Source organism: Chelonia mydas, chromosome 2 (genome assembly GCF_015237465.2).
Source record: "Chelonia mydas isolate rCheMyd1 chromosome 2, rCheMyd1.pri.v2, whole genome shotgun sequence".
NCBI lineage: Eukaryota > Metazoa > Chordata > Testudines > Cheloniidae > Chelonia > Chelonia mydas.
This window is the reverse complement of record NC_057850.1, coordinates 253,850,414-253,877,029: the sequence shown is the minus strand read 5'-3', so window position 1 is coordinate 253,877,029 and position 26,616 is coordinate 253,850,414. Positions and strand designations below refer to the sequence as shown.

At 40.6% G+C, this 26,616-nt stretch overlaps 2 protein-coding genes across 2 annotated transcripts in view; both read left to right on the top strand.

Moving 5' to 3' along the window:
- Positions 1 to 26,616, top strand: part of OBSCN (obscurin, cytoskeletal calmodulin and titin-interacting RhoGEF) — a 281,809-nt gene that overhangs the window by 217,213 nt on the left and 37,980 nt on the right. Inside the window, exons 98-101 of the mRNA XM_043541677.1 lie at positions 383 to 512; positions 1,303 to 1,408; positions 21,849 to 22,091; positions 24,410 to 24,542. Of these exons, the coding sequence (XP_043397612.1) occupies positions 383 to 512; positions 1,303 to 1,408; positions 21,849 to 22,091; positions 24,410 to 24,542 (612 nt within the window). The remainder of the gene's footprint in view (positions 1 to 382; positions 513 to 1,302; positions 1,409 to 21,848; positions 22,092 to 24,409; positions 24,543 to 26,616) is intronic.
- LOC119565434 lies at positions 9,576 to 18,392 on the top strand. The gene is made up of 2 exons (XM_037891227.2): positions 9,576 to 10,292; positions 13,725 to 18,392. Exon 2 carries the CDS (start codon positions 13,774 to 13,776, stop codon positions 15,226 to 15,228), a length of 1,455 nt encoding a protein of 484 aa, XP_037747155.1. The 5' UTR covers positions 9,576 to 10,292; positions 13,725 to 13,773; the 3' UTR covers positions 15,229 to 18,392.

Genomic DNA, 26,616 nt, shown 5'->3' with positions numbered 1-26,616 from the left:
TGTATATTTTGGGGTTCCTTTAACTATCCTCACCCAGCATGCATTCACTTCACCAACCAAGTGTTCTGGGCAGTCCATCATGACATTCTTTCTAGCAGCGGAAAGCTCAGTACAGCATCCTCTGAAGCCTTAAAATGCTGCTCTATGCTTTGGCTTGAGGCGTTTCATGAGAACACCGTAAGACTCTGGTTTTCTACAGGGGATGAGTGTGCTCCCTCCACAGTGATTCACATCCCTGAAAATGCAGAGAGCATGAGTTCCAGCTGGGACCTAAACTTGTATCTCCGGCCTGGGAGTGCGTTGCTCTGCCGACTGGGTTGATGGGCGAGTGACTCATTGAAATGTCACGTTTTGCCTTAGACTTGCTATTTTCCATGCACAGGTGGTATAAAGATGGTGCCCTGCTGACAGACATCAATAAATACCAGACTTTTAGTGAGCCACGGAGTGGCGTGTTAGTCTTGGTGATCAAAAATGCTTCTAAGGAAGACATGGGACACTATGAATGTGAAGTAAGTTCAAACAGATTTCAATAGCTGCTGTTTGACTCATCATAATGTAAGAATTTCTTCTCTCTGGGGACAGATTTTTAACTGTGTTATTGCATCTGCAGTGTTACACACAGCGTACCAAGAAGCTCAAAATAAAGGAGGGATGGACCCAACTGTTTGTGGATACTCTGATCTGAGATTTTGGTTCATCAATTAATATAAAAATGAGGCAGTTTGGAAATCAGAGTCAGAGCTGAGTTTAGATTCCAAATCTACCCCAGGCAACGTTCAGATGTTCTGATGTGGAGTTTTGCTTTGGGCCAATCACTAAATTAAAGAGATCCAGACAAACATCCAGACAAGAAAAAGCACTTTTGGGCTTCAGCCAAAAGGGCAACCATTGAAATTCTCTTTTATTTCAAAAGATTAGCAGGAAGTAACTAAGAAAATCAAATCATATATGTCAGGGCAGGCAATTTCAATTACTTCAAAAAAAGAAATTGCACTTCATTTTTTGTGGTAAGTCAGTAGTAAATCCTTAGTAGGAAATTAGTAACATAAATTGCACTGAACTCGGATGTGCACACTCAAGGGATCTGCTTCATGAGTATATTTCCCAAGGGCCAGATTCTTCTACTGTGGGATCCAGCTGACTTCTGTTGAAGTTACTTGAATGTTGCCCGTTGGATTCAGTTGAGCCATTTATGCAGTCCCGTATTGCACATATGGCCTTGGCTGCAGTAGGGTAAAGTGCGGATTGACTGTATAAAATTATCCTACATTTTACTGAGTATTGCTTGATTCTTGTTAGCTGACGAACAGATTAGGTTCAGCAAGGAGTGGAGCGGATCTTTGCCAGCAGAGTGCAGCATTACTGGCCCAGGAGAAGAGAGGAGACCAAGCCATTACTATAGAAGGTATGACCCTTTGCCAGCTCTGTAAGTATATCATTGAATTACCCTAAAGTCATCTTCTTGAGGGCTGAATATATTTGCCATCTTATCATACAGTCTTATTCATGTTGATTGTCAGCGTACATGTGTCTGTATGTCCATCTATGCGTGTATGCGTATACTGCAGGTCATGTATACCCATCACGTACTTAGTTGATTTCCAAGCCGATGAAATCAATGGATTATCTTACCATATAATGTTTATGGAATCCATTAAATGGCAAAGGAGGAGCAGCTTATTTTGCTGCCACTAAGTCTGGTGATTTTGTGATTCTTTCCATTTGATCTAGCAATAGTAGTGTTTCAGTCTAGAGGCAGAATGTGATATGAGCTACACTGAGGAAAGACCGGACTCAATAACTAAAGCACAGCAGAAATACGGTGGTCTCTAAAATGACGCAGGAGAATATGTGGAATTGTCAAAGAAATACATTTGATGGATCAGCTGTATTTCCAAGCACGTGTGTAAATAAGTATTAATTTACCTGTTAGCAAGAGATATATTGATATTAAACATCACATGTTCATGGAATCCATTCCTTTTTTATGAGTGTTTTTGGTTTGTTTATTTAACTTAAATTGGTAAGAATCCCGTGGAGAGGTCTTTCTCTTCATTTCTTAAGAGGGCTGTTGTCCTAAGTTATCTTGTTCTTTGAATTATTTCTACCGTAAATATGTAAAGAAAACAAACTACACCCTTCATAACTGTGCTTAGGCAACACTGAATGTCAGAGGTTTGCAAACAGCTAAGGAAGTTATTTTTCTCCTTCCAGTGATTGTGCATAGATACATTCCATTGTAGCTGTGTGTGCATTCAGTGCACTCAAGTGGGAGACTTTTGCCAGCAGTACCCTAGAGGGCACATGCCCCCTGCTTCCCTTGTGCTCAGAGCTGAGGGCATAAAAGGGGCATGGCTGCTGCCTCCTTCTCAGTTACTTCTGTGGCGAGAGTTGGGAGTTCCCCGTGGCTCCTTAGCTTCAGTTAGCCGATCTCTAGACAGAGATTTCTCTAAACGCATATGGTTCTAATGATAGTTTAGGCTTAAGATAGTTTAGTATAGTTTAGTTTATTAGATAGTTAGTTGTTTCATTTGGGGGCTTAGTATGGAGAAATCCCCAGGATTCAAACAATGTGCCATATGCAGGCGTAGAAGCTGGAACTAGGGGAGCTGCTGCTGCACCCCCTGGTGGCTTGAAGTGGTTTCCATTATATACAGGGTTTACAGTTTGGTTCAATGGCTCTCAGCACCACTATAAAAATTGTTCCAGCACCCCTGTATACAAGGCGTAATCCTAGTTACAGATAAGCACTAGAGAAGAGAGAGAGAAACATGGAAGGAAGGCAAGAAACTCACCACCTGGAGTCATCCTCCTGGATCCTACCGTCTCTTGAGGACGACACACTGCTCGAGGCCAGAGAAATGAGCAGCCCCTGAGAATGGGGACCCTGTCTCTCTCGTAGCCACAGTTAGTCAGGAACCTTTTCTCACAAACCCAGCCCCAGCTAACGGGGCATCCCTGCCTGGAATACTCAGTAATAGACTAGCCTGAGCAACAAGTGCAGGAAGTTCTGCTCCAGAGCAGGCCGCAGCCTGGGCTCTGTCATGGATGCCTTCCTTCTTCCCTGGTCAAGCCATCTGCTGTATGCATTACCTCCAGTCCTTCTCATTTTGAGGGTGATCAGGAAACTAAAAAAAGACAAGACAACCATAATCTTTGTAGTGCCGGCCTAGCCAAGATAGTACTGGTTCATGTACCTACACCAACTCTCCATTTGGTCACTCATAACTTTACCCTTTGTTGACAGTCTCCGGCTCAAAACGAATGTCTCTACATCCCAACTGGCAATCTCTCTGCCTCTCCGCATGGATGATCTCTTGTTGAGTAATCAGGAGAGATTATGCTCCCAAGATGTCCAAGCGATCTTGGTAAGCAACAGAATGGATTCCACCTGAGTGACATATGCAGTGAAATGGAAAAGGTTTTTGATCTGGGCAGAATCTCACCATTTATCACCAAATCTTACAGTGGTTAGACACATACTGGACTACCTACTGCATCTAAAATTTTCTGATCTCTCAGTTCACTGAGAATCCATCTGGCATCTGTCTCTGCAGTACACCTTGTAGTGGCTGGCTTGTCTATCTTTTTGCATCTTGTGGCTTCCAGATTTCTAAAGGGTCTCGTTAATGTGTATCTTCTCATGTCCAATCTGGGGGTACCTTTGTGGGATCTGAATCTAGTTCTGACCCATTGAATGGGTCCCCCCCCCTTTGAACCTCTGGCAACATCATCCCTTTCACTATTGTCAGTGAAAACAGCATTCTTGTTAGCAATTACCTCTTACTAGGCGAGTCTCAGTGCTGCTAGCACTCTTAGCTGAGCCTCCTCTCACAGTTTTCCACAAACACAAAGTTTCCCTTAGGTTGCACACTAAGTTTATGCCAAAGGTGGTATCAACCTTCTACTTTAATCAGATAATTCATTTCCCAATATTCTCCCCGACACCTCATTCTTTCAAGGCTGAAGAAAAGCTTCATGCCTTAGATGTATGTAGGGTTTTGGCATTTTACATAGACCATACAAATCTTTCAGATCCTGCCCTGGACTCTTTGTAGCCTATGGTGAAAGAATCAAGGGAGAATCAGATGCAGTTCAGTGTATCTCATAGTGGATTTCTGACTGCATCAAGCTTTGCTTTGATCTTGCTAAAGTCTCCCTTCCACGCAGGATAACTATGCTCCACTGGGGCTCATTCCACTTCATCAGCCTTTTTGAGCAACATTCCTATATGGGACGTGCAAAGCAGCAACATGATCATGGGTACATATCTTCCCCAGACACCATGCTACTACGCAGGCTTCCTGAGAGGACGTCAGCGTCGGCAACTTGGTGTTGCAGTCTCTTTTCAAGTAATCTGCAGTCCCACCATCTGTAGGAAAACTGCTGGTGAGTCACCTCCTGGGCAATGTATACAAGCACAATCACTTGGGGAGGAAAAAATAGTTCCCTACCTGTACAATAACTGTTGTTCTTTGAGATGTGTTGTGCACACATACAGTCCATGACCTTCCCCCCTACTTCAGGAGTTAGATACGCGGCGGTGCAAAGTAATGGAGAGGGAGGTGATAGCCGTATGCCTTCTGTGCTCTCTGCTCTGATCACACGAGAGTAGGGCCACATTCATTGCTTATTGGTACTGCTGGCAAAAGTCTCTGGCTCGAGTGCATTGGGCTCACATGCAGCTGTAAAGGAATGTATATGTGGCCAACACATCTCGAAGAACAAGGGTTACTGTACAGGTAAGTAAGCACTTTTTCACATCACTGGCATTTGAATAGTGACAGCACTCAGGATTTCAATGGGGGCCATGACTGGGAGAAGTGTACTCTTGACAATTACTTTTGCCTTGAAGCTAGTGTTAATGTTGGGAGTCAGAAACCATAGACTACCCAGATTAGTGCCCAGGCCTATAATTTATTTAGCCTGTTTGGAATCATTATATGTTTCTAATGACCTAGAAAAGTTGGAATTTGTTCATTATTCCCCCTAAGCTTCTGAATTCTTATAGAAACCCAGATAATCTCATACATACGCACATAATTATTTTCCTCTGCTTTATGCTCACTTCTTTTGTGGCCTTGTATTATGGTGATCAAATCACTGAGGACTGCAGGGGAGAACTTTATTGGGATTATCAATACCATAACTTAATCGGCTGGAGGGGTGGTGTTTCCGTAATATGCCCTACTCAGGGAGCGAATATGTTTAACCCAGAATGCTGATAAAAATGTACAAAACACCACCAGCGTGGCATATCTTGGTGCATTTACCTTGTAGGAGGCTAAACTACAATTTATTAACATTTAAAGCAAGTTAGAGGAAGATGTTGTAATAAAAAGTAAGAATTGCAAAACTGCATTAAAAGTGTTGTTTAGTTTATAGCGTTGTGAGCATTTAAATTCGCGTTGGAATTACTCATGTTTGTATATCATACATTTGTATAGTTCATATAAAAGAAATTATTTTGTGGCGTTGATTGAAGAAATCTAACACGGCAATTGCCTGGGAGCACCAGAAGTACTGTGAAATAAAACAATTTGTTGTTTAAACTGGAGAGATACTGGTTGTGACTAGTGGTTATTGGGTTCAAATTGGCATTGTCGAAGGAAATACGGTCCCAATGCAACTGCAGTTAGTCAGTGAAAGATGGTTCAGGGCCTTCCAGAGCAAAATGTTAAAATGAGCCGAAGTCATCCCTGTAATAGCTTCATTGCATTCGATGGAGTTGCACCAAGAATGAATTTGGCCTAATACGTGTAACTGAGGAAAGAACTATTGGTTATTTAACATCCAATAATCTATCTGGATATATCTGCTGGGAAGCCAGGCTCCCCTGGCAAAGAACAGAAGGACAGACAGACTTGATGAGAGCCATCTCTTTCCATCCTTATGATTCTGCGTATTGGTGGCAATGTTATTGTTTGTGACTTCAGCAGGAAGATAAGCTATCACAGTGTGATATTATTACACTGGAGAACAGGCATTGGGCCTGGCCCGTTCCCACACACCAGCACTGTTTCTAAGAGTTTTACCTATTTAATAGTTGTTTGCTGTTGGCTGTACGGTGTGATGGTTGCCAGTTCTTCCTGTGACTCTCACAGAGACTTTTGTTGCCATTGGTTTTTTCCTTGCCATTGTTTTACTGTTACCTCTCAGTTTATTTCACTGAGCCAAACATTGTTTATTACTCACAGTATTAAATTAGTAAATCCTGTTGTCAACAATTAGCAATCCAGGCACCAAGCCTGCAATTTGTAGAGTTAAATTCTGCCCTCAGTTAGCACCTGGCATTGAAGTCAACTGAGAACTGATTTAAAAACAGAAATCCAAATTCAGGAAGAATTTTAGGACTTTCACACAATTATTTGTAGGGTTAAAGAGAGAGAGAGAGAGCGAGAGCGTGAACCTTTCTATTTGAGTTCAAGTTGAATATCTGCTTTGCAACCAATCTCCTTGCTGCTTAATTTAGATGTCGCAAATCTTTAAAGACATGCTGATTCGTCATGGCTCTAGCTTTCATGTTTAACATCATAATTCAGCAAATTATTCAACCCAGGTTCACTAACTTGCAATCAACTCACTTTTAAAAACAAAACGGCAACATTTCTGAAAGTTATTGAATTCCCATCATCTCTGACTGGCATGGTACAGACTAGGAAACGACAAATGTAAAGCTTTTTATTAGCAGGAATAATCGTAGCACAATTGGAAATAAGCAAGATTTTGCGGACGACTGAACACTGGGATGGAGCGTGTTTATAGCAGGGAAATGGGAATCCGGCTTCCTGGGTTCCATTCTTACCTCTGCCACTGGCTCCATGCGAGACCTTTGACAAGTTACTTAATCACTCTGTGCCTCAGTCTGCCTGGTAATACCTGTCTCACAGGATAATATTAAGTGTTCTGAGATCCTCGAAGGCAAGATTGCTGTAGAAGCACAAAGTATTTTTAGTTCTGTTTTTCGCACTATCCTGCCGAAGAGCTAGAGAATGTGGGTTTGCTCCCTAGGCTTTTTAATAGTTCCATTTTTAGGGTGAAGATCAGGATATTATTAATATTTTCATTGTTCTCTTATTATTAATTTACTATTATTATTGATGTTTATTTTTAGTTTAGGACTGGCAATGTGTTCAGCACTGTACCGTGCACAAGAACATCTTTAGGTCCATCTCAGTCATAGCAAACACACAGTATTGTTTCCAAGTAAAGGCTTCTAAAGCTATAACACTGCTTTTCCAACCACAGTTGTTTTTCTTTACAGAAAAAGTAGAATACTTGTATTTCATACAGAGCAGTTTAGAAAATTCTGTTCTGTTTGTGAATGGTCTGCAGTGTAATTAGATTCAACAGTTGGTAGATCAAGGGGGGGAAATTCAGTAATCATCTTCCTTGATATACATGATCAGCGCATACTGTGCAATGGAATATTATGGTTTTCTGAGGGGGACAAGGTAGGATTTACAGATTGTAAGAAAAATCACATTGGACATCATCTTTCATGTATCTCAAAGTTCTGAGGGTTCTATTTGCCTTCAAACGCATTCTTGTAATCATTTCATAATGTGTGAGCTGTTGGTTTAACATATTAACAAAAAACGTAGACTCGTTGGCTGAACCTAATGCTTAGAGCTGTTAATCTGCTTATCAGGATCTTCTGCTTTGCAAAGCTGTTTTTCTAAAATGCTACAAAAAAGTTGAAGTGATAAATCCTACGAATAGTTCCCGAATTCCCTCATCCTACTTTCATGTGGTTCTATCCTTCATACGGGATTGCTTCAAACCTGTCGTATCTCGGAGAGTCTATATAAACTGCCATGCACTAAATTAAAGTTTTAATTTAAATATTTAGGGCCCATAGACCCCATTTAATTTATGATTGGCGCTCTTGTGCGCAGTCCTGCAGAACTTTTGTATACAAAATCTCCACTGACATCAGTTGGGAGTTATGCATGCAGAACAACTGGGACTGTTGTCAGCTGGAAGGAGTGCGAGATCAGACATTGATAATGGGAATTGTGTGCAAGGACAGAGAACAGTGTATTTAGGTTTGGCAGTATATTTATTTAGGTTTAATAAGGTGCAGTTCAATAAAATACCAGTTACTAATGAAACATATTTATTGATATTTCCTAACTGAACATTTGATACAGTTCTTTTCTGTGAGACAATTTTGGATACTCACTAAATACATTTTTAACGATCAACTAGTATTCAACATACAGTAACTGTTAAAAGAACCTCATAAAATATCTTTTATCTACATAGTATATCTATTGCACACTAATTAATTTTCATAAATATATTGGGCCTGATTCTCATTTGCTTACTTCGGTTTAATCAGGAGTAACCCCATTGACATGAGAAGAATAGGTCCCATCTGGAGGAGTATTTCTGTTAGTTTTGTTATATCCACATTGTTTATCTATTTGGGAATCTTGACTTAAAGGGTTCATGATTTTATGAACATTTCTAACCTGGATGCAAAAGCAAAATACTGTTTAAGGGCCCAGTCCAACTTCCATGTAAAGCAAATTTTAAATAGTTTCAAAAGTTTTCCAAGTTACTAACAAAGTATTTATATAGGCTCAAAATTTTATTTAATTTTGAAGACAAAACATTTGCAAATAATTTCTTCCTATATTTAATAGCTACAGTCTAAATTCTAGATTCTAGGTCCAACACTGGTTTCATTTAAACCAGTGTAAATATAGTGTAACTCCATTGACTTTAATGAAAAAAATCTAGTTTTACTTAGGTGTAACTGAGAGCAGAATCTGGCTGTCTGTGTTTGCCTAACAGAAACTGGAAGACAGCACGGAACAGCCACCTGCTCTCTTTTTTTAGGCATTTGTGAAACTAGCACTCCAGCAGGGAAAACATGGAACTCTATACCCAACTGAGATATTGACATCAACTTCTGCACAAAATTCTCATTCACCCCAATGGGATTTCCATACTTAGCACAATGGCAGGATAGGGCCCTTGTAAGTTAAGTGAAGGTGAAATTCAATTTCGAATATTCTGTCTTATAATGTAAATATATTTTGAATTTTTTAGTCTATAGATATGTTGGTGACCATTTAAAGAATCAGGATTTGCTAAAAGATGTAACAGAGGTTAGATTTCCCCCCCCCCCCCACCCTCATATTTTGAACAGGAACTATCTGTGATATCTCAGATATTGCTGTGTAGTAACTCTTGGTAACTATAATTTTTGGACGGCAGCCACTGTTACTGTAGAGATAATGACTTGGGACAAGAAACAGCTTTATTTCAAAAACAACAATGAAAATTTTGCAGTTCACTTTTTAAGTGTTTTTTTAATTATTCAAACTAAGTAACAACAATGCTGGAGCTTATTTGCTTTATTAAGCTGGTTGCTGGAAATATAATTCAAAGAAAAACTTAGCCCTTTAGAAGCTCACTAACTTGTCACTGAACAAAGAGTGGGGCTTGGGGTCTTGTTTTGCAAAATCCCACTTATAGTCAGCAGTTCAGAGTGCATTAAATACAATCTAGTTCATATGGTGTCATGACGCTGTACCAGCAGATTGGTAGAAAAAATGATGAAAATCTCTATTAGCTTTTGAAATGTTATACCACTTTGCTTTTCCTTTTTTATTAAATCTCTAACTTAAAAAAATCCTATCTGAAATCTTTATGTAGTCACCTCTAAAGCAGTAGTTTATATTATTGGGCCATAGAAAGAGAGCTATACAGAGTTAATATGCATGGATGGAGCAGACATATGCATACTGTAGGTATATAGATGGACTCTCATTTTGTGGGGCTTTTTTGTGCTAATTTTCTATAATTTTTTTTTCATTTTGAGAAGCTTGGATCTTGAATCCAGTTTGCAGAAGCCTGAAAACTGACTGATTATTTAGCCCGGGAAACTCCTTTTCCAGAAACATGACAATCATAGTTTAAAGGATTCCAGCTCTGCTGAATATTCCCTATAGAGACATATTTTGATCTCTCACATGGTAGCTTGCAGACGTTTTGATTTTCCAAAGACAAATGCCAGGTTATCAAGGTGGGAAAAAATAGGCCACACTGGGAATCCCCAGTACTGATCAGAGACACTAAGGATATCACTGCAGAGAACCACAGAAAGCACGGATGGGATGATACGTGCGTTTTTTCACTCAAGTTTCTCTTGATTAACTTAACAAAGTTAATTTAATCATTTCAGCTTTTGCCTTTCTTTAACCCCATGCTGTTCATACTGTTTTCTTTGTAGTCACTGAACAAGAGACTAAAGTGCCCAAGAAAACCATCATCATGTAAGTGCTTTTTTTTTTTTAAACAGTCATGTTTTGATTTGCTGCCTATGCATGATCCAATAACAAGCCTGTGTTTGTTGGCCGTGCAAGTGTGTTCATTCCCATCCCATCCGATTTCTTGGTATTTTGTGTTATGAAATGTAACAACCTGAAAAATGTAGCCATCCCTCTCAAAAAGCAGGAACACTAGAGTTTAGACTCAGTCTGGACCAAATTCTTCCTTCAGATATATGAGCACAGATCCCACTGATGTCAATGGAAATTGCACTTGAGTTTGAGAAGGTAGAATCTGGCTCAATAACACGAGACATGACATTGTTAGAAGCAAGTTCATGGCTTGGACATGAAAGCAGATACTAATAATTGACTTCCTTGTACCTTTGTTAAATTATGATGAGCGTGTATGAAACAACAACTGAAATATACATAGAAACAAAAGCTGAATACCATCTTTTACTTGTTTTATTATTCTTGTATATTCTTATAATCTTCTATTCATTTATATAGCACATTGGGTCCCAATGGCTCCATGTAGGTGTGTAAGACAACAGGTCCGGGCACCTAAGAGTTTTCAAACTAAATAGCCAATTGGCAGACAAGGGTAAAGTGGGGAAGAGGTGCTGCCTTTTGCTGTTTTCCTTTGACCTCAGTGGCAGCTAGATTGGGCTCTTTGGGCAGTGGTGAAAAAGTTTTACTTCTGCAAAGAGCAGAACTCCTGGCGTTACTGTCCGTACCAAATTGTTGTGTGCTGTGTGTAAAATACAAGTGGGTTAGCTAAAGATTATGCAAGACACAGTTTTAGAGAACAGATTCAGAAGTAGCCCAGGAAAATGAGTCCTTGTTGCTCTTCCAGGGGTTGCTCGGGGTCAGGCCATGCAACAGTTTAAAGTTTAAAGCTTTTACCTTTATGAGCCTCTGCTGCAATAAATCAGTAGACAGAAGGACAAAGCATTTTGTTTTGGATTTCTTCTCAGTCATCTGGTGATGTCAGCAATCTTGTTCTAGTTCTTTCTTTTTAAAATTGTCTTCTAATTCTCTCCAGCAGTCATACACTTTGTTAAATATCATTCAGCAAACACAAAGTGCCATTCAATAAACTGATTACTAAGGTCCTGATAAGTAAATTCTACAGAGAGTACTGATTTAAACCTCTGAGGCTTGACCCAACTATTACTAAAGTCTTCAATGGGAGATGAGTCACGCCCTAAGTACGTATCTATGAGGATAGCAATGTTCAAACTTTACCAACACGGAGCAAGTTAATGCATAAATTTGAGATGGAACAGAACCAAAATCCCGGCTGTGCAAACCCCCAAACCTTGAGCGTACTCATATGTGGGTCTTAACTTTGCAGCTCAGGCTCAAACCCATATCTAATGCAAGTATATAAAGGTTAATTCTCAACTCGGTTGCCAGAGATTTTCACACGTAACTTTGATTGGCATTGATGAGACCTTAAAGACTCTCCAACAGTGAAGGCTGGTGACCCCTGGCTGGAAGCAAGCAATCCCAACATGAGAAATAGCTTTAGGCATGGTGAGAAGGTAGTGGCGCTGAGTCTAGGGGGAGACACTCTCAGTGGGAAAGTGTGCTGTTGGGTGAGATCATTTCAATGTGAGAGGTGTAAGTACGGGGATAGGCACATTCTCAATGGAAGAGGCTAATGCTGCAATGAAATATATACTCAGTAAGAGAGGGTGATACTGGCATGGGCACATTCTCATGGAAGGAGGTGCTGGAATCACATCATGATAGGGTGATGCTAGAAGAGAGAAGTAGATCAGATCTCTGAATCTTTAAGTCCCCATCCTGGCCAAACAAGAGCAGAAGAAGTTCTCTTAGTGGAGAGTCCTTGATCCTTTCCCATCTCCCTGTGCAGAACAGCCTATGGGAAGGGTGGAGAAGGTAGGAGTATTTCCTGTGCAAGGAATGTTCTGTGGATGGCAGGCCCATCTTGCTGGGGCTATCTTGCTGAGGCGTGGAACTGCCATGTGGAGCTGGGGAGTGAGGCTGGAAATATGAATTCATACTCATTCCTTCCTGGGTCCAGTCCTCTTTATTGATCTTTCGGTTGCTTCCTTTTCGGCCTCTGGCTCTGCACTTGATGCTAGAGGCTGTAGCTCAGTGAAAAACAAACTTGGCTTTGCCTCTTCTGTTTCCCCTGGACCAGCCACCTCTAAATTTGGGGATGAGACTCTTTAAACCCAGGCTGTTGTGCTATTTGAAATGTACATTTTTACACGTGACTTTCCTTATGGCTTTTTCAATGTTATGTCTACAGGAAAAAGTCAGGGGAAAAGGACTTATTTGTTTGAGAAGTCTGGGGAAGCAGACATTTATCCCAATCTGTACTTCAGCATGTTTAAGGTCAAATTCTGCCCTGGGATAGGTGCATCCCATTGACATCAGTGTGTATGTATCCAAGTGCAGATAATGTAGACCTCAATGTGCAGAAGTCCCTGTTGTTCTGGGCACCCCTCCGTACCCACAGCAAAGCCAGTAGAATTATTCTGAGAAATAGTGAACATGGATTATGGCCCGATCCTGTACTTCTTAGGTAAAACTCACACTGAGGGTAGGATCCGGTTCCGTGCAGTATGCTAGCCCATCATCATTTTTACTGTAAAAATAAAGAGAAAAATAAATGCACACACATGTACGCACACACACACACACTTATAGCAAGAGGGAATACTAATGTCTTGGCATGAATAGCTTCTTCAGGAAATATTTCAGCTGTCTTTCCTTTCTTGGCTTTCCCCATGTGCTTAACGATCTTCTAACACTGCTTTTATGTGTGTGTGAAAATGCAGGTCTGTAGTCCATGCTGTTGATTGACAGGTAAACAAACCCTTTCTTTGTGATCATTCATTTTAACCTACAAAAAGAGAGAATATGTTTATAAATAAGAGGTGAATTTCTGACCCGTTGAAGTCAATGGGATTTTTGTCATTGACTTCACTGGCTCCAGGATTTCACCCAAGGAGACTGGATCAGGGAGAATGGGTTGAACTCCTGACTGTCTTTGGGATCTTTGGATGAAACTGCTATATGACTGCAAAGTAACACTGTTCCTGTTCTAAGAAAATTATTGATAATAGTCAGTGAAGCAGCATGCAATATAGCAGGCATCTAAAAGAGAGCTCCTTAGCTGGACATACCCAACATGCTTCTGTGCATTCCAAGTGTTAATGGATTTGGAAACCATTTGGATGGGACAGTGCAGAGCTCTCTTGACAGAAAACCTGATTCTGAAAGTGAGTTGAGTATGTGTGTGTCCCTCTGAAACTTAAATGCTCACAAAATTGAGTGCTCACAAAACTAACCCCACCTGGGTGGCTTTGTCCACAATGGGCATGTGCTGAGGGAATGTGGATCCCAGAACGATTTTTGGCTTCACGCAAACTCCATTTCAACCATTTTTGTCATCAGAGAGGAAACGATAACAACTGTGGTGAAGACCCCAAGGCAAAAGCGAAAGATGTCTCCCGCCCGTCCTCCTTCAGGTTACTCTCTCTCCCGCTCTCCAAGATCAGAGCTGCTGACCCCAGAGCCAGTTTATGTGACAAAGGTCAGGCAGCCTGTACACAGGCATGAGCCGGAGGCCACACGGAAGACTGTCATCCCTACGTTCTTTGTGACAGAGCCAGAGGACAGACAAGGAGCGGCAGCTAGACCTGTTGTCGTAGAAACCAAGGTGGAAGAACAAAAACCCAAATGGGTCGAAGTGGAGGAAATCATTGAATTCAAGGTGAAAAAATCACCCAAGCCTGCGAAGAAAAGAGGCGCTTCCCCAGCAAAGCCAGAAAAAGATGACTCAGGAGTATTGACATTCACTATGCCTGACCCAAGACCTAGGCGTTCCTCTGAAGATGACCCAAACACAAACAACTCCAACAATAAATTAGTGGAGCAGGCCAAGTCTTCCCTGCCTAGAGACAATCTTTCAGATGTCGACATCCCAACCCTTGCATATGGAGCTGACCAGGAAGGAGCTCCAGTCAACAGTGAAGAAGACATAAGTTCTCAGTGTGGGTCTGAACAGTTAGGAAGTAGTTCATTCATTGACTATGGGACTGACGGAAAGAGCTGCATGCAGGAAGCAAGCAATGACAATGTTTCAGAAGCTACTTCCCCACTGCTTGCCTGTGTGGGTGAACCCTTTGTCTTTAGCTTGGACACAGCTGATGCAGGCGAGCCTGAACTTCCACCTTCACCGATGAACCGAGGGGTTAAGGAAGAAGCTGATGAGTTAGATACATCTTGGACTGCTGAAGGGGGAGTACCTGATACAGTACAAGATGAGGATCTTCCAGAGGAAGATACTGTTATAATTGATGAGCCAGAGGAGCTAGAGACAGATGACATTGGCAACCGAGACCCCAAAATCCTGACCCACAATGGAAAAGTGCTAACTCTGGAAGACCTTGAAGATTACTTTCCTGAAGAAGGTGAGACCTATGGATGTGATGATCAAAACTACACAGAAGACAAGCCCTGTGAGATCTCTGTGCTCCAGACAGAAATTAATGAACCGACGGTGGGGAAGCCTGTGTTGCTAAATCTCGGGAGACCTGTTGTTCCTAAACCAAGGCAAAGCTTTTTCAGCAAGTTCAAGGAGCACCGTCCTGAAGGAATGTTCATGTCAGCATCCAGAGTAACAGGAGTGCAGTCCGTGGGTCCGTCTAACATTTCTTTCCATGTGAGTGAGACATGCACCGCAGCAGCCGCTCCTGGTGTGCATGCAGCAGCGCCAGCAGCCTCACCTGGACCTTCCTTCCAAGTGAAACCATCTTTCTGTACCGGAGTTCAGCTCTCAGCGGACAATGGGCAGTCCAGCTTTAAAACTGAAGTTTCCACAAGAACCCTCAGCTATGGAACTATCGGCGAGCCTGTTATGTTGCACATCAGCACGGAAGACCCCTCCCAGAGCTGAGTAGATACAAGCAGCATTCTTAAAATCAAATAAAAAATACATAAACAAACAAACAAAAACATTCTAGGGTGGGTGAAATTGGTGGTGAGAATTCTAGGGAAACACCTAAAAGAAAAATACCTTAAGGAAAACGTATAGACCGTGACATGTAGAGCTTTTCCAGTCTTAAAGGGAACACTTCTGTCAGTTCAGTTTATAATTGATCCTGGTGAAAGCATATCATTCCATAGAGAAGTGGTGAGAGGCAGGTTCAATAGACTTAGGGTGACCTGCCTCTCTTACTTGTGACAAAAATATAAATAAGCAAGCACATTTTTCTTCGAGAGTTTAAAAATTACTTCAGCTCTCAGACTGAGAAGTCACTCAGTGGTGAGACATTTAAGGTATCTCAGCTTGGCAATACCTTCCAGCCATCAAGAGAAGGGAGGGTAGTTTCATTTAAGCATATCTTCTGTCACTGTACATGCCAGACAGGCAGCAAAATAGTTTGCACTGCTTTACTTTTACTAAATGCTGATGGGACAAATTAGCTCTACCAAAAATGTGTTCATAAACCTTTCAGATTGTGTAATCTGTTTAAATTATTATTATATTTTCCAGAGAGTGAAACCTACAGAAGGTACTACACTTATTAGGCAATACTACTGATTTAAGAGACTGCTGAAACATTTTGGGTGAAATTCTGACCCTACCAAAGTCAATGGCAAAACTCCCATTGACTTCAACAGAGCCCAGTCTGGGTACAACCATGTTCCACCTTTATTAAAAAGTCTATCATTGTTAATCAACTACTTTTTGTTAATCCTTTAGGAGGTATGGGTTTCTATGATTCTGCATTCTTTATTCAAGTTCAGTAACGCTATAAATCATCCTAAATTATGATAGAGGTTTGCTTTATCTACACTTAAAAGAGTATTGATTAAAGGAATGGATAGGCTAATACAATATCTACAATCCAGATTAAAAACATGTGTAGAACCACAAATAAATTATTTCATAAATGAATAATTACTATGTGAGTAGAATGGTTAATTAGGTCTCCTGTACATGTTAATGGTTAAGCTTCGCCACCAGTGCATTAGTGGTTAAAGTTTCCTAATCTCCTAATGCAAATTTACCCATGAACCATATTAAAGTTGCAGGAGTACGAATACAATTAAAACCTTCTTCAAGAAATAACTTGTTTATGGGGTTTTAGTGTACTATGCCATTTGAATACACTGCCAGTGCAAGATGTACCATTATACTGTAGCCACTTTGGTTTAGCTGTGTTGTAGAGGTCACCCTTTATCATAGACAGTTGTGTTTCTCTAGAGCTTTGACAGAGAGATCTCAAATGCATGATGATGGCTAATCCAGTAAGGGTATAATTCTGCAAGGTGCTGAGTGCCTCTGAGAGGTGGTGAGCACCCTCAGCTCTCACTAGCTTCAGTGAAAATTGATGTTGCATAGCACTTTCAGAAGATGCTCAGTCCTTTGATGAGACTGAGTCCTTACAGCTAGGTTCTTGTCCCACTTGATGTCAGTTAAAGTTTGCCATTGTTCTCAATGGATATGTCTACACTGCAATTAGAAACCCACCCCTGGCCTGTGCCAGCTGACTCAGGGTTCAGGCTAAGCCTCTGTTTAACTGCAGTGTAGACGTTCGGGCTTGCCCGACCTCTAGGACCCTCTCACCTCACAGACTTGTAGAACTTGGTCTCCAGCCAGATCCTGAATATCTACACTGCAGTTAAACAGCACTTTAGCCTGAGCCCCACAAACCTGAGTCAGCTGTCACGGGCCAGCCACTAGTTTCTAAATGCAGTGTAGACATACCAATAGGACCAGGAATTGGCCCTGGTGTCTGACATTGTCTATGTGACAGAAGATATGAGAAAAAGAAACAAAACCTTATGTAAGTTGAGTCGCACGGTAATGTTGCTAAAAAAACACAATAATTTTTATCTGGATGGTACAGACCAGGATGTTACAAGAATGCTAAGAGACAGTTTGCTTGCTAATCATCTTAAAGAGGATTAAGTGAGTTTTCTCTTAGAACATCACATGCCAGTGTTTTCAGTCTTGATGTTACCTAACTAGATAATGTGTGAAACTTGATCCAGTGTTCTGCAGAGCACTGCCGTAGAAAAGGTACAGCTAACTTTAAAAAGGTGCCTTCACAAAAATTACAATTCTTGTTTCAAGAGCTGAACCTGGAACATGTGATGGCTAAAATTAATTCAGTAATTTAACGTTCTTTTTCATTTCAGTATCTAAAGGGTATATTTTGTATACAGACGTGCACTACATTTTTGAAGTTTTAAAATTTCTCAGTGACTACAGGTGGTGAAAGAAATAAAACCTCTTTTATGGTACTATCATTTTTTCAATAACACCTCATTGGTTTATACTGTATCTTTTATATTTAAGCTATACAATGGCTATATATTAGTTCTTCACTTATGAGAAATATTACACTACTGTACATTGGAGAGTAACAGACATACAAGGGGAGGAAATATTTCTGAACTGAAAATATTTCTGTTTTATTGGGCCATATTCTGATCTCAGTTACTCTGATGTAAATCCAGAATAGCTCCACTGAAGTCAAATTTACACAGATGCAACTGTGAAAAGAATTTAGCCCGTAGCCATCGTTAAGCAGAAATAAAATAGAGATCTAGGTCTGTCAAGATATACAACGGAATGTGGAGTTATTTATTTTCTCTTGACCTGGTTTTTGCTTAGTAATGACTTTGTTAATGAAGTAGAGTTGCATTTCAAATGCTTGTAGCAAAGAAATACTTATATTTCTGGTGATCAACCAAAAGTAAATAACATCTGTTTACATTTTCTTTGGAAATTTAAACAAAAAATATAAGTGAAAAAGGAATTAAAAATCCTATCACGGTACTCTATTTTAAAAAAATGAAAAAATTATTAAAAGTCCTTTACGTTTATTTTCAAAGTATTTTCCTAGAGGTTAAAAAGTATGCTTGTAAGTGATTTAAAATTTGTAGATAACTAAGGATATGTGTGGGGGTTTATTTCCTGTAGATGAAGACATAACACTGTATTAAAATTAACACACAGAATGTTTTACTGTAATTCCCACGGGCAAAAGGGTGTGAAAAAGGTGGAAACTTCAGTTTGTTTGAGAGACAAAAAACTAAAATAAATCTAAGTCAAGATATGTTATTAGATGATCAGGTTCATATCAATAAATGTCTTGCATCAGCTATCATTGATCTCACTTGCTTATGTGTTTTTGTTTCTTCATGGTAACTGGCTCTCTCTTGAAGTCAATGAGAGCCCATGAACGTCAGTTGGAGTTAGTTGGGACCCCAACTGCACTCAGGTATTTCAGGGCTACTGCACTTGAGTTGGAAAAGTGCTGAAGTATTGTGAGAGAGCCTGTTTTGTGAAGTGAAGAATTTTTGGGAACTTTGTGTCAGCATCTCAGGGGCTTCTCTGAGTTGAATTTGAACTTCAACATGTTTGAGCTACTGCCGTTCCTTATCAGGTTAAATGTACAGGGCACTGAAAGGGACACATCAGGTTTAAGGTTTACAATCAATAGTTCAGGATTTTACAACCGGGAAATAGAAGGTGCACTACGAGTTTGTCTTCACTGCATTGTTCGCTCTGGTTATGTGCACCAGAGTGAACTCTCTTGGGTCAGCCTCGCTCAAGTGAGAGCAGTCACACTGCAGAACACTCACGCTGCGCAGTGTTTGTATTAGCAACACAGAGTGATGAGTTCCCACTGCTTTCCTAGTCAGCAGCTCTCATGTTTCAACCAATATCTTAGGCCAGTTAGCTTAAGTTTAAAGCACCATTTACAGGAGCTAGACACTTTTGGGTGCGCATTGAAGTTGCGTTAGCGACAACACTCAAGCTATCCCTTGAGCTAACACAGCAGTGAAGTAATAAGATTTAAGCTTGTCCTGCTGAAGAATTGGGTATATTTTGTCTACAGCGTCCATTGTTTATGTCTGATCATGTTTAATTATCCTTGTGAAATTAATCCTACTTAAATCGGAGTAAATTTTCTCCTAAAGGGACAGTGTTCACCACTAAGTATATTCCACTCATTTCATAACAGTTCACTTACAGGTGGGTGCTGAAACCAACATTACACTAATTGGTGGGTAGTCTCAGAAATGGTGCTTCCAGATCAGTGTTAATGCACACAGGTGGGGTGGTATGGTATGCAATTGAGGGAAGCTTGGCTGTCCTGTGGATAAACAGAGGGCTTCAGTCTCCAGGTCTTCAGGTCTAGCACCTTTCATAACTGCTATACTCACATGAAGAAAATTAAAAAGAAATTAAGAGGCGACACCGTCAAAGAGGGCTGAGCCAAGGTGGGACCTGCCTTTTTTCTCCCTGAGGTTTGTGTGTAAAGTGCATGTGCCCTAATGATTTTCTGTAAGAGGGGAAGGGAGCAGAATCAGAACAAAAGCTGCAGTGTTTCTTCTTCTGTGAATATGAAATAAAACACATCCGCACTCCTGAGCAATACTAAAAACAATTGAATTCATGGGTTGGGGGAAATAAAACCATTTTTGAGCCTGGAACTCCCCGTGAATGAAGCAAGGAGAAATTCACAGGAAAAGATAGACTGAAGAAAATGACGTTTTCCAGCGGGGACTCTGTATGGAGGTGGACACTCGGTACAGTCCATTAGCGGTAAAGAGCTATTGATACTGGTGATATGACCATCTTGCTCTTAACACAGTAAATTTTTTCTCCATTCCACAGGAGTCATATTTATTGATAAAAATATTTGCTGGTCTGATAAAACTAGTAATAGTATTTCCTACTTCATGCATGAGCACAGTGTCTCTCTTTCTCTCACCCTGACCTGAAAGCAGTCCTTACACATTGACTCCAGTGGGCTTGTAGGATTGGCCCTTCTGTCATTTATAGATCATTCTGTATAGGGTCTACATTGTGTAGTGACCAATCAGGATTGGTGCCTGGCCTGCCTGTAAATTACTCTTTTTCACAGGAGCACCAGTTTCATAGGAATAGAATTTTTTAAAAGGTGGGAAGTATATTTAGAATAACGAAGTGATGAGCAACTGAAAATGGATGGCTCTAATAAAAAGAAAAGGAGTACTTGTGGCACTTCGGATGAAGTGAGCTGTAGCTCACAAAAGCTTATGCTCAAATAAATTTGTTAGTCTCTAAGGTGCCACAAGTACTCCTTTTCTTTTTGCAAATACAGACTAACACGGCTGTTACTCTGAAACCTGGCTCTAATAAAGACTGTTAGGCAACCTTAGCATGGAGTAAATTATCATTTGGTTTGCATTGTTCATTTTACACTTGAGACATGCTAGTATGCCTTACAAAATGGGGGTCAAATTGCAGACACAGTGTCTAGCCTTCTCCTGGGTTCGTTAACTGACCTCTGGCAGATACCTGGGGGGTGGAGGAGCCTGTCCCTTCTTTTACATCTTGGAAACACTTGTACAGCTTGTCATACCCATACAGTCTCATAGATTTAAACTGAGTTAGATACTGATTGTGCTGTGACTGTGAAGGGAAACTCTACTATGTACTTAGCTGTTGCTCAGAAACTGAGTCTTGGGCTTGAGAGCCAGTTTAAATGAGTGAGAAAGATATTGGCTATTTTCGGAGATTTTTACCTTCTGCCTATCTTTCTAGCCTGTGAGCTCCTTGAGCCAGGTGCCATGTCTTCCTCCGTACTCTGCTGCCATTCAGCAAATAACCTAGTAGACCAGCCGCCAGCAACAGAGGGACTTGGGTTCTACATTTCTTCTGAAGGACTGCTCCCCCACAGAGCCTCCCTTAAGTCCTGTGCTGCCCTCGGTACTGCCCATCCCCTGCAGTGTGTTGCACAGGCATGTTGCTTTAGAAACATATCTAATAAAAATAAATTAAAAATAACTCTCAGATGTCCCTTAGTGCAAAGCCCACTGCTCCTCTCAGGTTTCCCTGAGGCAAATGGTAACATAAAATATGATATCACAAGCTAAGAAATAATCAAAATATTGTATTGGGGACAGTTCCACATGCTCCCCCAGCCATGCCCCTCTTAGTGTGATGGAGTAACGACATTGACACATACCCTTACCTCTCTCCTTCCTCTCCTCTCTCAATGCACAACTCATCCTGTAACCTATTCACTCCTTCTTTCTCTCCATGCAAGAAACCAGTTGTATAGCTTTCATTTAAAATAATAACTTGAGTTTTGTTGCATAAAACACCGTGTTAGCACAGGAGGTCAAACCAGGGTTCCTTCTATTGATCTGATGAACTTAGGACTGTGTGGTTTTCCTCTCACTCATCCTCCCTAGCTTGAGTCACCAGATTGGTCACCTCCACCACTATGTATCACATAAATTCCATCGCATCTGGTGAGAAGATGTGAGTGTACATAGTGTGTTAAGCCATTTGCAGCAGGATGAGCAGAGTCTACTGGACATTCATTGTGAAGTCTAGCTAGACTCCATCTTCCTGGAAATAAACGTTTGCACATTCTCTACTGCAGAAGGGGTGGGGGGAAAACTTGAATGCAAATGTTTGCTCCGAATTACATTGTGGGTCGATCGATACTGAACTTTTTTGTTTTATTCTGAAGAGAGAAAAGCTATTCTTCTTGTCTGTAGGAGAGGTCTCACCACAGTCAGAGCTGGAGAATTCTGTCCGGGCCTCACTTGAACGTGCAGACAAGGAGATAAGGATAGCCCTGAAGAAACTCGTGGATTCCACATCAGTGCATGTGACTCTTCCTCCAAGTATGAGAGGAAAGGCTGGTGGCTTTGGCGTTCTTGAGTCCACAGCTTCAGATACAGAAAATAGACATCCTGTGATAGTTCATGAAGTCAGCACACAAACCCAAAGTGCTGGAGGTCATGGTAGGTTTGGGTTGAGTTTGGGAAATGTCACGTGGATGTTAGACACAAATGTTGCCAAGACCAAAAAATGAAGTTCTTCTCAATTCTATATTTCTTTGTGTTCTAAACAGAGATGGGTCCAAGACACAAAATTCAGACACCACAAATTGTGGGGGTATCATGATGTAAATAATACCAGGGCTCATGATGTAAATGGGGGGCACTGGCAAATTTGGATCTGAAGCTGAGTTTGGACTTTGAATGTCCCCAAAGTTCATGGATGGGGGATGGTTCCATGTCTGGGATTTTAGCGTGGGGTCATCTTGAATTTTAGACCCTGAATATGTTGTTTGTTTATGTTTACTGCATGTCATAAACAACATGGTGATTCAGGCCTTTCTACTTGACATTCCTTGGCTAAGTGCTGCAGACTTTTTAGGCTATAAGGGTATTAAGGATTCATTTGCATTCGATTAACATTGTAGCCTTAATAGAATTTGGGACATTTTTTTTCAGGAGTAAAAATAATGCTCTGTGTAACTTGAGTCAATTTATGTCTTGCAAAGAGAACAAAAGCTTTCATATTTGTGTTACTGTATGTTATTTTTAAAAAATGGGAAATACATTTCACTTCTTAAATCTTGTAAAGAGCCTGGTGAATACTACAGCCCTTTCATTCTTCATCTTTACTAGCTGCCATAATAACTAGAGAACCGTTTTGTCTAGCCCATTGTCATTTTGTGTCAAGTCAAATAATTGTTCTTAATCCAGTGTGGTCTTAAAGGGACACTGTCAAGTACCTTTCGGCCCCCAAATCTAGATTTTGTTAAAAAAATATTTTGTTACACAACATAATGAGCATGCAAACATTTCATGGATTCAAGCAAAATAAATTACATGAAAAAGTTTGGGTGCTATTTATTCAAAGTCTTTCCTCTGCAGTGTTGGAAACCCAAAACAGTAGCATTCTGCCAGTATAGGAGAACCAGAAAATGACTGTAAGCAGAAAGTGAAACAGAATAGTTTAGTTCCTTGACAGTAGCTTAGGGAAGTGCAAAAAAGGAAACCAGCAGCATACAAAGGTGAAAAAGTAAATTTAAGTATTTTTAAAGTTCTTTCATTTTCAATGACTTAAGACGATATTAACATGGGTATGTGTTTTTTAAAAATAGAGGCTTATTATCTTGACATGTGTCCCTTTGATCACCTGCTTTTGAATAAGAACAAGAAGGCAAATATTTCAATAGCACTGTTAGTAAGAAATCATTGATGAACTCATCGGCGAACTGTGGTCTTTTGTTGGATGCCATTATATAACAGTGCTCTCTAGTAAAGCTGCCCAATTAGCTTACTAGGAAGAGTCACTTCTCTTTCCAATACAAGCCATCACTTGTGATCTCCCAACCACCCTACCAAAGAATGACAATGCTTCTCTTCCTCTGCACTTTCCACACTTACATTGCACAGGAAATGGCATTCTTCACCCTTATAGGTAACCCTGATGGTACGTATCACAAGGTGATTAGTTCTTGCTGGAATAGAATATCAAGCCCATTCTGGAGGAAACAGCTTGATTAAAGAACCCACCCATCTTTTCATTTCGTAATATTTCTGGAAAAGAGATTCTGGACCTGATTCTGGTCCCACTCATAGCTGGGTAAGTGAGGAGAACTTCCATTGAAGTCAATGGAGTTATAACAGTGTAAAAGGTGTGATGACACAACTAGGCCGTCTTTACAGTAGTAGCACATATTAGGGCCTGATTTTTATCTCCCTTGCACTGGTTTTACATTAGTATAACCCTCTTGACTTCACTGGAGCTACTTCTGATTTACACCAGTGTGAGTTGACAATCAGTCCAGTAATTGTTGGTGTACCCTAATAATGGAAGCACTGACATTTATCAACAGAGCCAAAATTTGTCATTTTCATTCAGTCTGCAAGCTGGAGGACACTCAGGCAACTATTTTCCTTGAATGTATGTAATTGATCAACTTGTTTGCTTCACACATGCTGGGGTTTTTTTCATTTCTATTTAAATTTTCTTTGTACTTTTCCTATTCATGCCTGGGTGTTTCCTCACAACAAAAATCCTGATGCTTTTGCCCAGTCAGCCATATTCTAACATCGATGATTTTTATTTCACTGAGAACACTTCGTTTCACATACTCCTCTGAAAAGGGCCAAATTCTCCTCTTAGTTACGGTGATTGAACCCCACTGAAGTCTGATGGGATGTTCGGCTGGAACTCAGAGCAGAAATTGATCTCAGCCCTTGTTTTCAGCCATGTTGTCCTATGTAACTAGTCTAACAGGTCCTGTTTTCACTCTCAGGTGAAGTGCGAGACAGCACTGGGAAAATTCCAGATGAGAAACTGAGTGAAACAAAGTCAAGCCCAACCACTTCCCAAAAAGAGACGACTGCTGGAGCTGCAGGAGGTCAGGAACGCACTATTCCCATTACCAGGTAAGCATAAACATCATGACGCTCAAAGTGTTGAATGGAATTCTGAATGTGTCTTTGTCCTTGAAAAAGCTGCCCTACAATCCAGTTTTCTTGAATGTTGTAGCTGGTAGCTTGAAGTGACCTGAGTAGATTTAACATGAGCAGCCATACTGGGTCAGATCAATGGTCCATCTAGCCCAGTATCCTGTCTTCCAACAGTGGCCGGTGTCAGATGCTTCACAGGCAATGAACAGAACAGGGCAATTATTGCGTGATCCACCCCCAGTCACCCAGTCCCAGTTTCTGGCAGTCCCAGGTGAAGGGACACCCAGATCATGGGGGTTGCATCCCTGACCATCTCTGCTAATAGCCATTGATGGACCTATCCTCCTTGAACTTCTTCTCTCATTCTTTTTTGAACCCAGTTATACTTTTGGCCTCCACAACATCCCCTGGCAACAAGTTCCACAGGTTGATTGTGCATCATGTGAAGTAGTTACTTGTTTGTTTCAAAACTGCAGCCTATTGATTTAATCAGGTGAACCCTGGTTCATGTGTTATGTGAAGGAGTAAATTATGTGTCCTCATTCACTGTCTCCACATCATTCATGATTTTATAGACCTCTGTCCTATCTCCCCCTCCCCCCATCTCTTTTCTAAACTAAACAATCCCAGTCTTTTTAATCTCTCCTCATCTGGAAGTTGTTCCTTACCTGTAATCATTTTTGTTGCCCTTCTCTGTACCTTCTCCAATTCTAATAGATCTTTTTCAAGATGGGGCGACCAGAGCTGCACGCAGTATTCAAGGTGTGGCTGTACTATGGATTTATGCAGAGGCGTATTACAATGTTTTCTGTTTTATAATCTATCCCTTTTCTAATAGTTGCCAAGATTCTGTTAGCTTGTTGACTTCATGCCCTCTTTTTTGAGGGGTTACAGCTAATTCAGAACTCGTTATTTTGTATGTATAGTTGGGATGATGTTTTCCAATGTGCATTACTTTTCACTTACAAACATTGAATTTCACCAGCCATTTTGTTGCCCAGTGACCCAGTTTAGTGAGATCCCTTTGTAACTCTTCACAATCAGCTTTGGACTTAACTATCTTGAGTAATTTTGTATCATCTGCAAATTTTGCCACCTCGCTGTTCACCCCCTTTTCCATTTATTAATATGTTGAACAGTATGAGTCCCAGTACAGACCCCTGGGGGACACCACTATTTGCCTCTCTCAATTCTGAAAACTGACCATCTATTCCTACCCTTTGTTTGCTGTCTTCTAACCAGTTACTGATCCATGAGAGGACCTTCCCTCTTATACCATGACTGTTTACTTTGCTTATGAGCCCTTGGTGAGGGACCTTGTCAGAGGGTGTCTGAAAGTCCATGTACACGATGTCAACTGGATGACCCTTGTCCACGTTTGTTGATTCCCTGAAAGAATTGTAATAGATTGGTGAGGCATGATTTCCTTTTACAAAAGCCATGTTGACTCTTCTCCAAGAGTCTTTTTTTTAAAATAAGAATTACATTAGCTATCCTATAGTCATCTGGTACAGAGTCTGGTTTAAGCATAGGTTACAAAACACAGTTAGTAGCTCTGCAATTTCATATCTGAATTCCTTCAGAACTCTTGGGTGAATACCATCTGGTCCTTGTGATTTATTACTGTTTAATATATCAATTTGTTCCAAAACCTCCTCTATTGATACCTCCATGTGGGACAGTTCCTCAGATTTATCACCTAAAAAGAATGGCTCAGATGTGGGAATCTTCCTCATATCCTCTGCAGTGAAAACTCACGCAAAAAATTCATTTAGCTTCTCTGCAACAGCCTTATCTTCCTCGAGTGCTCTTTTAGCACCTCAGTTATCCAGTGGCCCCAGTGATTGTTTGGCAGGCTTCCTGCTTCTGATGTACTTTAAAAAATTGCTGTTCGTTTTTGTGTCTTTTGCTAGTTGTTCTTCAAATTCTTTTTTTGGCCTGCCTAATTAAGTGTTTATACTTGCAAGAGTTTATGTGCCTTTCTATTTTTCTCAGTCGGATTTGGCTTTCAGTTATTAAAGGATGCCTTTTTGCCTCTAACCACCTCTTT